We start from the raw sequence: 15,009 nt of genomic DNA on the forward strand, positions 1-15,009 counted from the left end.
ACCGCCCAGCAGGTTAATTTCTATCAAGCAGAGGTAGAGAGAGTCTTCTGGTGTTTTCCTCATGTCTGTCCATGACTTATCTTCAGCACTTATCATTTCATGGCCAATCCCATCTCATGCTGACAAAGCATATTTTTTATAAAGGTAGCATGACTTGCAGATAAATGCAGAGTGAGCGAGGAAAAGTTTGGTGACTTAGAAAGATAAGCAACTGGATTTTAAACCTGCTTCAGAAAGAAGAGCATATAAAGGATAGAAAGAATGCTGAAATACAGTCATTGAATTTGTAGCCTCTGGCGGGGTTGAAATTACTTGTCCTCTTACAGGGCAATATGGTATTTATTTGCTATTATGTAAGAATCCATCTCTGTATATTTTTACTTGTTTTCTACTAGTTAATTGTTACTATGAATTGTTAAAGGAATAACCCAGATAAAGATTCATGTTTATCTAGGTAACTGAGTGATACATAGACTAGTCTTTTAGATGATTTCCAGTGTGACATTAGCATGGAGTCTAGGACCATGATCTGCATATCTCCAAATCTTGTGTTCCCTTTTCTTTTTCTTTCTAAAGAGTTTTATGTGTATGAGTGTTTTCCTCATGTATGTCTGTATACCAAGTCTGTGCCTGTTTTCGGTGGAATGCATAAGGTGTCAGAAGGGTGTGAGACCCCAGTTAAAATGGTGTGAACCTCCCATGTGTATCTGGGTGTTGAAGTCTGGTCCTCTGCAAGAGCAGCCAGTGCTCTTAACTGCTGAGCCATCTCTCCGGCCTTATATTTTCTTTATTTTAATTTTTTAAAACCAAAGGATACACATCATTTTCTTGCCATCCTCCTTGCCATCTCTGTCTCTCTCTGTCTGTTTCTCCCTCTCTAAGTTTAGATTATTTTAAAGCTGGCATTAGCATCACCACACTGGAATATTTAAAGTATGTGTCTAAAAAAGATAAAGATTTAATAACATTATAATATTAACTATGAATATAATTGCTTCTATTCGTCAAATATCTAATCTATGTTCAAAATTTACTCTTTGTTTCATAATAGTGTTTTAAAATATTGAAGTAAAATTCAAATAGGTGCTTGCTTTTGCAAGTGACTGATACATTTCAAGTTTTATAAAAAAACAAACAAACAAAAAACTATGCTTTCTCTTTTTTTGTGCCTCTGACATTTTATATACTGGAGAAATGAGATAATTTGTTCTAAAGAGTTTCCTAGTTTACGTTTTTGCTAATTGAATGCTTTGTGACTTACATAATTTATCACTCCATATATTTCCAGAAATTTAGTAATTAGAGCTCGAGCACCGTGGAAACTCTGGTACTTATTGATTTATTGCAAACCACAATTTGTGTATTATGTCGGTTTGTATCTTCTGTGGTAGATGTCATGAGGAGTTCCACAGGGTCACATGGGTCTTCTGTCATTTCTGTTTTGTTAGTTAGCTGGAATGTTCTATAAAGGGAAACATTCATGCAGCAAACTTTTGTTGTTAAGATTTTTCAGTATTTTCCATCTGAGACCAACCATTCCAGTTAGTTACTTCTTTTCTTCATGGTTGTCTTCCTCTTTTCTTTAGGTTTTGTGTCAGTATTTATTAAGTCTGTTATTGTTATTTCGGCCATTGTGAAAATATCCTTCAGGTGGGGTATAAGAAAAACAAACCCATTAATGAAGAAATAGTCTTTCCACTTAAGGACTCTCCGTTGTTTTTCTGGATGGAGTGGCTTCCCTTCCTGGCACTCAGCAGTGTAGATCACTGATCTCCAGTCTTTAGAGGCCACGGCCCCTGTCGCCACATGAGATAGCGCATACTGTGTCCTGGAAGAAGTTAGTCATCCGAGTGATAACAGTTCAACAGCTGGCGAAGACACACCCCGCAAATCCCTGCTGCTTTCTGTTTGTGTGTGGCACAGATGCCTTAAACAGTGCCATCTGCTTTGCAGGAGAGACCCCATGGGTGACAGACGCCTGTGCCACATCCCAGGAGTTCCAGTGTCCAGAAGGGTAAGCAGGAATGGCATGAGACTTCACCATCCTTTCATAACTAACGGGCACATGAAGCCACAGGGAGAAGCCAAGTAGAATTTCCACACTCCCCTCTCACAATATAATCGTTAACAGAAGTTTGGACTCCTTGTGGATTCACACTCAGCAGATGTTTATTTGCTCTGCTGTTGACAAATTACTTTTGTGTGATATTATAGTCATGCCTCACAATAACTGAAGCCTATTTGTTGGCACATACCCACATTCCCAGCGTCCTATGGGCAAGATTGGAATTCAGACTAAGTTTACTTCCCTCAGGACTGTTTCCAGTCAATTAACATCCTTACAATCAAAGTATCTTCCAAATGAGGGCAGGGAAAGGGAATCATGGGAAGGAAGGCTCACAGTGACAGGAGGACCTTTGTCAAGTGATGTCTACCCATCATGCCTCTCTTCCCATGGGTATAGCCATTGCTGCCAGGGCTTTGGTGATGGCTAGAGACCTGCCCCTTGTCACCTCCCCGTCAGGGTGAACTTCCCTTCCCTCCTCTGTCCCAGCCAGCTCTCACTTTTCTGGGCCCAGCAGTTAGGGATAGCAGTGGGGTGGCAAAAGATGAAAGGAATATCTGGCTTTATGAAGAATCAGCATTTTAAAATTGCATCATCTCATTAAAAAATTTATGTAGGGAACCTGGCATGGTGGTATGCCAGCACCAGAAGTCCCAGTTACTTGGGAAACTGAGGCAGGAGGCTCACTTGAGCCAAGGAGTTGGAAGCCAGTTGGAGCAACATAGAGGAACGCTGTCTTTCTTTAAAAAACTATATCATATAAAATCACAAGCTCGGGCTGGAGAGATGGCTCAGAGGTTAAGAGCACTGCTTGCTCTTCCAAAGGTTGCTGAGTTCAATTCCCAGCAACCACATGGTAGCCTACAACCATCTGTAATGAGATCTGGCGCCCTCTTCTGGCCTGAAGGGATATGTGCAAACAGAACACTGTACATAATAAATAAATAAATCTTAAAAAAATAAAATAAAATAAAATAAAATAAAATCACAAGCTCTTGAGACAGAGATCTCGGAAATAAATGGTCTGAGTTGATTTATACGAGCCTGAAAAGACCAGGTTCTTGGATAAGAAGCCACAACTTGCAGGGCGGTGGTGGCGCACACCTTTAATCCCAGCACTTGGGAGGCAGAGGCAGGAGGATCTTTGTGAGTTCGAGGCCAGCCTGATCTACAGAGTGAGATCCAGGAAAGGCACAAAGCTACACAGAGAAACCCTGTCTCAAAAAACCAAAAAAAAAAAAAAAAAAAAAAAAAAAAGAAGCCACAACTTTTAACAGAAAAATTAGATAGAAGTTTGAAAGTCTTCACTAGCCCAGAGAAGAGAGCAGGATATTTTTAATTTATATGTACACAAACAACACAGAAATATGAAGGAGACAGGGATAGGATCTAAGTTAGGTTTATAAAAATGTTTATTAAATATATTAATTGTCCATAATAATGGATTCCACTTTGACATTTTTATACATGTACATAGTATATTTGGATTGTGTTCTGTTGGGGGTACAAAGGTTGTGCCCACAGATCACTGGTGAAACCAGGAATGTTAAACATAGAGGGGCCTCTATCCCTTCCTAGCTCCCATCCTTAGGGGAGCTATTATGTGTCCTTTATGATGACCTCTATGCTGTCAGTAAGAGACCACACCATTCTAGGTCCTTTAGCTATAGAACTCCCCCTCACGATCACATGTACTTTGTAAAGGAGTTTCTGCTATGTACTTACAGCTTAAGCTGATTGTGTACCTGGAATTGGAATCATTGTTGCCTTGAAACTCCCCCCCCCCAAATTGCACTGTGTTTTCAATATGCTGACAATGAACCATCTGGCATCAGACTCCCCAAGTCTGATACAGGTTGACAAAGTCAGTCTGAAGTGAGTTTTCATTCTCCCCTCTGCCTGGACACCTGCAGGGTTCCCCTCAGCGTTCACCCCTTTACCTCCTCTTGTCTCTTTCACTCCTGTTAATCCCTTAGTTCTTCCCAACCAGCACCTCCCCTGCCCCTTCTCAGTTCTTCCGTGTGTCTGTTGGTGACCCAGTGAGTTTGATTGCAGATGTTTGTAAGGGTGTGGGTGGGAGTTGGTTTACAAGAGCCTCTCACTTCTGACTACATCACTCAAGAAAAATGTCTCCTTCCCCATCAACCATTATCTGCATATATCCTCAGGGAAGGGACGAGGTCCTGTGAGCCCCTCCCCTTCCATGCCAGGGTGTTGATAGGCCCAGTCATGTGGGGATTTTGTGAAGGTAATCATGGCTGCTGTGAGATTGCAACAGTCAAGTCTGGAAGTCAGTATTACTCTCTCTCTCTCTCTCTCTCTCTCTCTCTCTCTCTCTCTCTCTCTCTCATCTGGCTTTTATATCCTATCTGTCCCTTTTTTCACAGTGTTCCCCGAGCCTTGGAGTGGGTGACATGGACATCTATCTCATTTGTGACTAAGCATTGATAAATTTATTCTCAGCACTTTGACCAGTTACAAGTCTCTTGAGTTAACTGCTGACCGCTGCAGGAAGATGGTTCTCTGACCAAAACTGATTACAGTGCTGATCATAAACGGAGCAATTTAGAAGACAATTTGATAGACACAGCATGTCCATCCACCAACTTAACAACCCCTTCCCCTACATTCAGAAGGACAAATCCTTTTGCTTTGGTCGTGTAACTCTGATTAATCTCCCACCTCTTCTCCCCTCTCATGATGAAATTTAGGAAACCCTCGTTGAGAGATAACATGTTTGGCTCTATGTCATGCTATTTGGCTTGTGCCAATTCTTAGATTCACTAGCCCTCTTCAGGAGCCTCTAGAAAAACAGCAAGGATGTATGACAAAGCTTGAGTACTGGTTTTGCCCCGTGGGGTTTTCCACCAGGCACTTCTCTGAGCTTTATCCTGAAGCTGGATATTCACAATGTGTGGCTGGAGAGATGGCTCAGTGGTCAATAGTGCTCACTGCCTTTTAAAACACCCAAGTTTGGTGCCCAGCGCCCACAGCTGTCTGGGTATTTTCTAATATAAGCTGCACACCATTACATTTTTATAAAATATTTATTTTTAGGCAGGGTGGTGGTGGTGCATACCTTTAATCCCAGCACTTGGGAGGCAGAGGCAGGTGGATCTCTGTGAGTTCAAGGACAGCCTTGTCTACAAAATGAGTTCCAGGACAGGCTCCAAAAAGCTACACAGAGAAACCCTGTCTCAAAACAAAAACAAAAACAAAACCAGAAGCAATACAAAACAACAACAAAAAACCAAACAAAAAATATTTTTAATTTGTAGTCACGTGGATGAGTGTGTGTCCGTGTGCAGCAGGTGCACGTGTGTGAGTGCCGAGATTACAAAAGCAGGAGGATGATATTGGATTTCCTGCAGCTGCAATTACTTGTCAATCATCTGATGTGGGTGCGGGACACTGAATGCAGACCCTTTGAAGGGTAGTATGCACTCTTAACTGCTGAGCCACCTCTCCAGCCCCTACTTTTGCTTGTTTGTTTGTTTTTCAAGACAGGGTTTCTCTGTGTAGCCCTGGCTGTTCTGGAACTTGCTCTGTACACAAGGCTGGCTTTGAACTCAGAGAGATCTGCCTGCCTGTGTCCCCGAATGACTGGGATTAAAGGTGTGCACCACCAACACCTTTTTTTAAATGTATTTTCTGCATATTGAAGTTCAAACAGTCCCACTTTTTTTCATTTTTATTTATAAATTAAGATATGCTTCATATATACTCCTATTTTAAGCATATGGTACAATAAAACTTGGAAACTCACAAGCCTCAGTAACTAGCAGTCAGAACACTTAGAAGACACAGAATAGTTTCAGCACCCCAATAAGATCCCTCATGTCCCTTCCCAGTCTTTGCTCTCTAAAGGCTTCTGATTTCTTTCCCCAGTGATCCCTGATTTATTTAGACTTTCTCATCAATGGAATCATGCTGTATGAATCTTGCTGTATATCCTCTCACATTTGGTTCTTCTGGCTTAGCACATTGTTTTTGAGACTCAAACATGTATTTGTAGGTATCAGCTCTCTCTGGGCACATGGGCAGGGCACTGCCCTGTTTGGACATTAGACCCATTCTCTTGTTGTGTAATTTCTATTGATCATTTAGCAGGCACACTTCCTAGAAAGCCTGTTCTTACCTTGTGGAGACTTAACCGGGCATTCTTCTGTGTGCTTGATCCTACTGAGAATCAGACCTTGGCCATGGCGAGCTACCTCTCAATTTCATTTCCTATGACTCTGTTATGCCTTCACACTCAGCATCTAGCACAATGTCTTACTCAAAAATCTGTTAATTATTCTGCAACAAATAAATATTCTAAGCAACCAAACAAACTCGTTTTCTAGATCCCCTTCATAGTGTCTTCTACAATAGGAAAGTGATGGCCGTACTGGTGACTTTTTAGCTTTACTCAGTTATATTGAAGGAGTGGAAGCCATTTTGTTATTTTACCTAGCATTCAGACTTTTGTTTTCAGTCATATTTGGGTAATTTATTAGAATTTTAAGGATTTACTCTCACCAAATTTCTCTAAAAAGTATGCTTTTGTTAAAAGCAATGGAATATATAACTGCTTTAGCACAGAGGTGAAAATTGCTTTTCCATACTAATTTTTTTCTTTTTTGTTTATTTAGTCTTTTTGTTTGTTTTGTTTTGTTTAAGACAGGACTTCTTTTTTCTTTTTTCTTTTTCTTTTTCTTTTTTTTTTTTTTGAGACAGGCTTTCTCTGTGTAGCTTTGCACCTTTCCTGGAACTCACTTGGTAGCCCAGGCTGGCCTTGAACTCACAGAGATCTGCTTGGCCCTGCCTCCCGAGTGCTGGGATTAAAGGCATGTGCCACCATAGCGCGAGTTAAAGATTTATTTGTTATGCATACAGTGCTCTGCCTGCACATGTGCCTATAGGCCAGAAGAGGGCACCAGATCTCACTATAGACGGTTATGAGCCACCATGTGGGTGCTGGGAATTGAACTCAGGACCTCTGGAAGAACAGCCAGTGCTCTTAACCTCTGAGCCATCTCTCCAGCAGGATTTCTCTTCTATACCCTTCGCTGTCCTGTAACTCAGAGATCCCTCTGCTTTTGCCTCCCAAGTTCTGGGATTAAAGGCATGTATCACTATGCCTGGCATCATATCCACTTTTCAAGCACTATAATGAAAAACAAATCTACTGTGTTCATAGTTGCTATTCGTGACAAACCCACTTTGAAAAATACCCAAATGCTTGTCAACGGAGGGAAGAATGAGTTGTGATTCATTCATGCACTAGAAACTAAGCAAATGTTACAAGGGATGACATAATTTTAAGCCACAAGATAGATTAATTTCAAATATGATGAATGCCAAGCAAAAGATAGTATAGTCCCTACAATACATATGATGTGATTCAATTTATATATAAAGTCAGTATCGAAGTAGGAACAATTGTTCCTAAAAGTCAAGATACTGCTCATCCTGGTTGGAGATGGGGTTTGCTGAGGTCAGGAATGAGGAAGGAATCTGGGCAGCTTCTGCAGTATTATTCATGTTCTGTTTCCTGATGAGTGATGGTTACATGGCAGAGTTTGACTAGTAAAAATTCATGAAAGTATGCATCGGTCACACACGAACATGTTTGTCATGCAAGCCAAAGTCAACAAGTGAACATAAACAACAAATTTTAAAAATACAGTTTATGGCTGTAACTGCCAAATGCTGTTGATCATTTTATATTAAATACAGGTCTAAAAGGGCTTTAAAATGTGTGGATACATGTTAATATCCTAGGATACGAGCACAAAGTCAAAAAAACGAAGCTTTAGAGTAAGAAACACATCATGAACTAGTTACCAAATTTATGTCAGGGGAACATCCAAAAGGTGGTTGAAATTCAGAGACTGTTGCTTGACCCAGAACCATTTCCTTTGCTTATTTATTAAGTGTTTTCTAATGTAGAGAATGGTTAAGTAGTGCCAAGGTCATGGATAAAGTTTCTGATTTCCATTTTCAGGTTTGACCTGCCGCCGGTTATCTTGTTTTCCATGGACGGCTTTAGAGCTGAGTATTTACAAACGTGGAGTACTCTCATGCCGAACATCAACAAACTGAGTAAGTCCTGACAGCCGACTGAGTGTAAATGACAAAGAAACCCACTCAACTTGTAGCTGAAAGAGGACTTCCCCTCTGATAGCTTTGGTGGTTTGGCTTGGCCCCGATCCTCTCAAGATCTCAATGATTTAGTCTCCTGGTTTATCTATTTTCACTAGGGAAAGGTTTTCCTACTTGTTAGTTCTCCTTGCCTTTTTCTGAAGTAGCACGCTCAGCATTTTGTTTATTTTGGCGTGACCCATGTTTGAAGGTAACTTCTGAACTGTGGAAATCCGTTATGTGTACCAACTCAAACGTGGCATTTGTCAGAACTGGGTTCTGAGTCTCAGCAAGGTGGCTGTGACTCGGGAAGACAAGAGCTTGAAGGAGCCTGGGTTGCTGGGTAGATCTGGCATCTACTAATACACCACTAGAGCCTTCCATGTTCAGGCTCCGTCTCCACTTCTAGTATCGGATTGCCTAGGAACCAGCTCCTCTGCTCGCTGCTAAGAGACCTCAGGCAGCTTCCCTTCTTCCTTGCAGCCCTGGTTTGTTTCTCTGTAAGATGGTCTTTTCCTAGCAGGTCGGATTGCTGTCAGCTCACTGTGGTTTCAAGTTATGATACAAACAGTTTTTATTATCACAGCACTATGCTACTTGGCCTTCATGAAACTCAACACAATAATAATAAGTAAAATCTGAATGCCCAAGGTCACAGCCTGAGAGCAAATTCCGGGGCTCATAGCATCCACTACTCTGCAATTCTGGTCTTTCATTTCTCTTTCCCCAGACTCTCTATTATCTCCAAAATTCTCAAATACAGTCACAATTTGATTGGTTTCTTGTTTTGATTTTTCTTCAAATTATTAGGAAATGGCTCTTTAAGCCCGAGTAAGGGGATTGAATTTTCTGAGCCTCAGTTTTCTTGCTGGTAAAATGAAAAGACAAGATCTGATGACTTATTCAGTTAACCTCATGCCAAGATGACCTGGAAAGGCAGCCTGCTTCTCTCTACAACACTGCGGCCCAATGCCTTCAGCGTCCCTTCATTCAGACAGATCTTTGGCAAAGAGACTGAGAATTTCCCAAGTGCAGAGCTACTAGGGTCTGGGAAGTTAACCGACACCTCGAAGTTTTTACCTCATTCTCTAAATTTATTTGGTAACATGGATATGAAATCCTGTTTTCAAAAGGGAATTTAATAGAAGTCTGAACTGAATCTCTCTTCAAGTGGAGTTAGTTGATTTTCTCACCCCACCAACAACTGGAAATGACATTAACAAATATTTCAACCAGAGCTTTCTGGCTTCTGCTTTAAAGAATACATTTAGTCATGTATTTAGTCCATCTTGATAGCCAATGCGTCAAGATCTTACTTCTTAAGTCTGCCAATGCAGCTACCTCCTTGTTAGTTTCTAGGGAACTGGAGTATTATGGTTTGGATTTGAAATACCCCTCCCCCACAGGCTGGTGTTTTAAATACTTGGATCTCAGCTGGTGGCTTTATTGCAAGATGTTTGGAAACTTTCGCAAAAAGTTTGGAGCCTAGCTGGAAGAATTAAGTCAGCAGGTCCTTGGAGTATTGTTCCTGGCTTCTCCTTGCCTCTCCCTTGCTACTTCCTTCTTGACAGGAGAAAGAGAATTTCCTCAGTACACATTCTTGTGTATTCTGAACACTGAATCCTCTGGACACTTAAGAAGCCAGACTAAATCCTGCTTTTCTTGTTGCTTATTCAGGTTATGGTTAGACTGACACAAAACTAACTAATCCATGGATTAAGAGCAGATATTACAAAATAGGGTCAACATTATGGTAGCCTGGAGGTGAAGTAGGCATCTCTCTTAAGGAAGTCCAAGTACCCCTCCCTAGCATCTCATCAAGCTGCTGAGGTTGAACTACAATGCTTGTAGAAACTGAGCATCAACTCAAACCGCACAGCAGTGAGTCATATTAATAACTACTAAATGGATGAGGATATGGCTCCCAGACTCATACTGTGACGGGATTATGGCATTATTTCAGAATAACTTGAAAGACTAGACACAGAATGGCTGGAGACAAGACCCAGGACTTTTCCAATGAGATGGAAGGGATCTGGCTTGGGTTGGAAGCTGCCTTTCTGGAAAGTTAGGTGGGAAACTGAGGCTCAAATAAGACAAGTATCTAGTAGACAATAAAAATCCAGCAGGTTCCTTTTGTTGATTTTTTTTTGGGGGGGGGATTCAAATTGGCAAGGGTGGCATGTATGAACAGTAAGTCCCTTCCGTTCTCTGCAGCAGGCCATTTGCCCTCTGTCTTCTGCATTTTGATAAGAACACTTGGCTCTAGAGCTACCAGCCTAAGTGCACGAGTCTGTGAGCACAGAGTTTACAGAGGACCTCTAAAAGGCACTCATTTTACACAACAAATTGTGTATATACTGGTGCACAATTTGATAGCTTTTTCCATACTGTCCGTGCTCTTAAATCAAACTGAGTTTCCTAGTTAACATACACTTGCTTGTTTGTTTTTTTAATATACTCCGCCACTCTCTATCTTTTATTGGGTGTATACATTTCATATAATCACTGATATGGAAAGATTCCTTGTTTCCATTTTACTCATTGCTTTCTTCCTGACATTGTTAGTTCTTCTGATCCCTTTTTCCTCTTTTGTTCTTAATCTTTAAAAATCTGCTTTGATTTTTTTTCACTTTTGTTTTATATAATTTCTGTACAGATTTTCTTTGTGGTTACCATGGCAATTTGCATTTTTAGATGCTATTACAACCACCTATTTCACAATAACAAACTTAATTATGTGGAAAACTCCATACTTTTCCCTCAACATACAATTTACGTCACAATTTATACCTGTGCATAATGTCTATCCATCATCTTACCATTTAGTTGCAGTTATTATAATATTTTGTGTTTTGCCTTTTATGTGGGAATTAAATGTGACTTACCTACTCCTTGCAAAGAATTAAGACATTCTGTATTTGTCTGTATGTTTACCTCTGCCCATGCTTTTAGGTTCCTGTCCTCTGGGTTTCTGTAGGTGTTCTGGAACTAAATGCATATCCTCTTTCCCAGATCTGGGTGTGTTGGCCTGTATTTCTTTGAATAAACGTTTTAGCCCCTTCTCTTTCTCTTCCTCTTCTGGAAATCCCATGGTATGTATATTGGTCCTCTTAATGGTGTATTATAAGACACTTTGTCTTTATATTCTCTTTGTCATTACTTTTAAATTTTGTTCTCTGTATGAATAATTTTCAGTGAAACCCTTGAGTTTTCTGACTATTTCTTCTTGATCTACTCTGAATCTGTAGTCCTCTAGTGAAATTTTCAGTGATGTTATGGCATTCTTTGGTAAATCTGAATACTGCGTACGTCTTTTATAAAATCTGGTTTTGTACATGTATCAATACTGAGTATCCTTGCAGTAGCTGTTTGTAACTATGTGTTAGACAAATCTTACTTTGCTGCTTCATTAAGGTTGGCTTCTGAAAATTTGTCTTGTTCCTTTGTTTTGAACTTATTTCCTTATTGTTTTTATTTACTAATTATAGACTGTATTCATGTCTATAATTAGACAAGACAGTCACTTCTCTTAGTCACAGTATATTGAGCTTGTATAAGAGAAACTTACCAATTAGCCTGATTATACAGCTAGCGGCCTTTCAAACCCTTATTAGGTTCAACTTATTTCTTTGTTCTTAGGGCATGTGAAAATACCAAATATATATCAGCTCTCATCAAAACAAGCAAGACCAAAATACAATTTTGTCATCATCAGGCATTCCTCTAACTCTCTGTGACCCCAGAAAAATAAGTTGGAATGCTGTATCCTTTGCCCGTTTTCCTTGTGATAAGGGAGAGGCAGCTTGTTAACTGTTATTCTAGATGCATTCATTATCTTTGATCTCATTGGCTTCCAGGCAAGCAGACTGGTTCCTATTAGTGCTACAAAGGCAGGTCTGATTATTAATCTCTGTTGTCATCTTGATGAGATTTAGAACCATCTGGGAGATGGGTCTTTAGGCATACTTGTGGGGCTTGATCAGGTGAACTGATGTAGGAAGACCTACACAAAAGGGGCAATTCCATTCTCTGAGATAGAATCCTGGACTGAAACATGAAAAGAAAAGAAAACAAAAACCAAAACCAAAAACCAAACCAACCAACCAACCAACAACAAACCGAGCCAAAGCACAAGTATTCACTGCTCTCTGTTTATCAACTTTGGATACAATGAGACCAGCCACCTCAAGCTCTTGCTGGTTTGAACTCCCCACAACAAAGGACTGTGAGCTGAAGTGAACCCCTTTTTCCTTAAGCTGCCTTTGTTGGGTATTTTATTTCAGTGTCAGGAAAAGTAACTCTGACAGTGGGCAAAACAGAAGCTATTCCTTTGAGGAAAGAGATGCACGATTAGACAAGCTCCGGGGGATGTTCCCAACAAGGGTGCACTCCTTACCCACTCTGGGCTAAGACAGAGTGGGGAACTGGGGTGAATGTGCACATTAGCTCAGCCCTTCTTGTTCTCTTGGGTCTCTGGAGAATTAGTATAGGCTAGGTCACTCCAGTTCTTCAAGACAAGTGAAAAACTCGCCACTTGGATTTTAAGTGGGATGTTTGGCCATTAGATGTGTGGTTTAATTCTCTTCCTCCCCGGGGGAAGCTGGGACCTAGAGGTTCCCAGTGGATCATATGGGGTATAGTGCTGGCTGAGTGAGGAGGAATTACAGCAGTTACCAGGTGGCTATGCTCGCCATGGCCAGACTTTCAGGAGCCTCTGAAGAGGATCCTGGAGTTCTCACCCAGGGGATTGATTCAGTTCTGACTGAAGGGCTGTGCCTGTGGAGCGATGAAGAGGAACAGGGCTTCCTACTTTTTCAAGTTCTCAACACCACTCCCTCTTTAACCCTTTCTTCTCCCTGGGCTCTATGGGCTTAGACACATACTTGGGATCATTGAGAGATCAACACCCTACAGAGCTTACCTAGTCCATTGAGTTCGGGATAGGACATAAGTTAGCTCATTTGACCAGTCTTTGCAGAGGGTACAAGATATGTAAAAAATGGAAGGCACATATCTCGAGTCTGTAAATATTGCTGAGTTGTTTGTGTATCATCAGTTTGTGGCATACAGATATGCCACAATAATAATTCATATTTTATCAAGACTGCTTTAAAGCTCCAATCTGTACATTACTTGACTTGGTCTTTTTCCTCATTTAGTTTTCTGTTCTTCTTATAGTCATAAAGGCTGTAAGTCTGGTTATAGGTAATGATCTTGGTTACGTTTTTTGGATTATTTTTATTTGGAATCTTCTTTACTTTCTTGTGCATGGTACACTCGCTTCGCTTGTGTGCTTGTGTATTTAAGAAGTCAGAAGTCGAGATCAGGCATCTTCCTCAATCGAATTTCATCTTAATTCCTGAGAGAGGTTTTCTAGCTGAACCTGGAGCAGGTCAGTTCACCAAGGCTAGGTGGCCTGTGACTTCCAAGGATCTACCTGTCTCTGCCTCCCCAGACTTGGGGTTAATGGCGCCCATGGCCATACCTGGCTTTTTATGTGGGTACTGGCGGTCCAAACTCAGTTCCTCATGCTCTTGCAGCTGACTGAGCCATTTCCCCAGCCCTAAAATTTTGTTTCTCTGAAAATGTTTTCTGTAAGTCAATTATGTACACAATGGATATTTTTAAGCAACATTAGAAAATACAGAGTCAAAGCAAAACGTTGGCCTGACAGCCTTTCTTTCCCTGTGGAAGCAACCCATCATGTCTTTTTAGAAGCATTCTATTGGGTCATAATTTAGATTCAGAAGAAACACTCCTAGAAGGCCATGCTTTCTGTAGCATGTCCTTTAGTGTCCTGGTTATAAAACATGACATAAAGTGGTAGCCTGAGTCTGAAGGTGGCATAGATATTTGGGACATTATAACCAGGGTGGTGACTGTTTAATTACAGTTCATTTATAGCTGGTATCTATAAGCATTTAGAAACTTGAGTTGCCCCACCCATTTTCTAAGGAAATCAAAACAGGAACTGATTCTACATTTCTGTTCCTTATATACAATTTTCCTCTCATGTCATTCTTTTAATGATTAAAGTAGACTATATCTCATTTTATCATAGAACTTCCTGACCACCGGATGTATAACTTTTTAAGGAGGGGACACCTCCACCTCTCCTCTTCCTATCAAGGGCCCTACACAGTGGACTCAATATGGGTGGGTCCCCAGGAGATTCTGAAGGGGGAAACTTCTGGATCCTATTAAAAAACACCAAACAAAGGCTGGGAAGGAGACCAAGCTCGTGCCCGTTTGGAAGAACATTGTTTTCAGCTGCAGAGCATGTGACAGTTTGGCCATCAACCAATTTCACTTTGTGCTTTAACTTAAAGAGAATCTATAATGGAGCGCTGGCTCTCAGGAGGTGTTGTGGCACTTGGGATGGAAACATTCTGTGTGCTTCACCTGCGCAAAGGAAATAGCAATGTGTTCTAGCAGTGATGACCTCCTTTCACGGGGTTACTGCTCACATTGAAAACAGACCAACAATGGGAGCACAATTAACGCCGTACTTTGTGAAAAACAGCTTCCAGGAAGTTTCGTAGAGCAAATGGAAAGGGAACTCCAAACAATAAGCAGGAGAGTGAACTCATTTTGCAAACATTACTTGGTGGCCTGGGTTTTGCGGCTGTATACTTCAAATGCCTTTTCAGGTGTGTAGACAGGTCTGGTGATTTTTGTTATGCTGACTATTTTAAATATAGAAACTGTCAGCTGAGAGCTAAATACTGTGTAGAAATGGTTGCCATAATGACCAGATACATGAAGAGAGGAGTCCAAAGAAAACGATGCCAGTACTGTGTAGTTTAGGGTACTTT

The 15,009-nt window shown here is 40.8% G+C and overlaps 1 protein-coding gene across 1 annotated transcript in view; it reads left to right on the forward strand.

Annotated features, from left to right (window-relative positions):
- Positions 1-15,009, forward strand: part of Enpp3 (ectonucleotide pyrophosphatase/phosphodiesterase 3) — a 77,890-nt gene that overhangs the window by 14,084 nt on the left and 48,797 nt on the right. Inside the window, 2 exon segments of the mRNA XM_028877404.2 lie at positions 1,954-2,014; positions 8,055-8,152. Of these exon segments, the coding sequence (XP_028733237.1) occupies positions 1,954-2,014; positions 8,055-8,152 (159 nt within the window).

The sequence above is a fragment of the Peromyscus leucopus genome, chromosome 8a (assembly GCF_004664715.2).
Source record: "Peromyscus leucopus breed LL Stock chromosome 8a, UCI_PerLeu_2.1, whole genome shotgun sequence".
NCBI classification, from domain to species: domain Eukaryota; kingdom Metazoa; phylum Chordata; class Mammalia; order Rodentia; family Cricetidae; genus Peromyscus; species Peromyscus leucopus.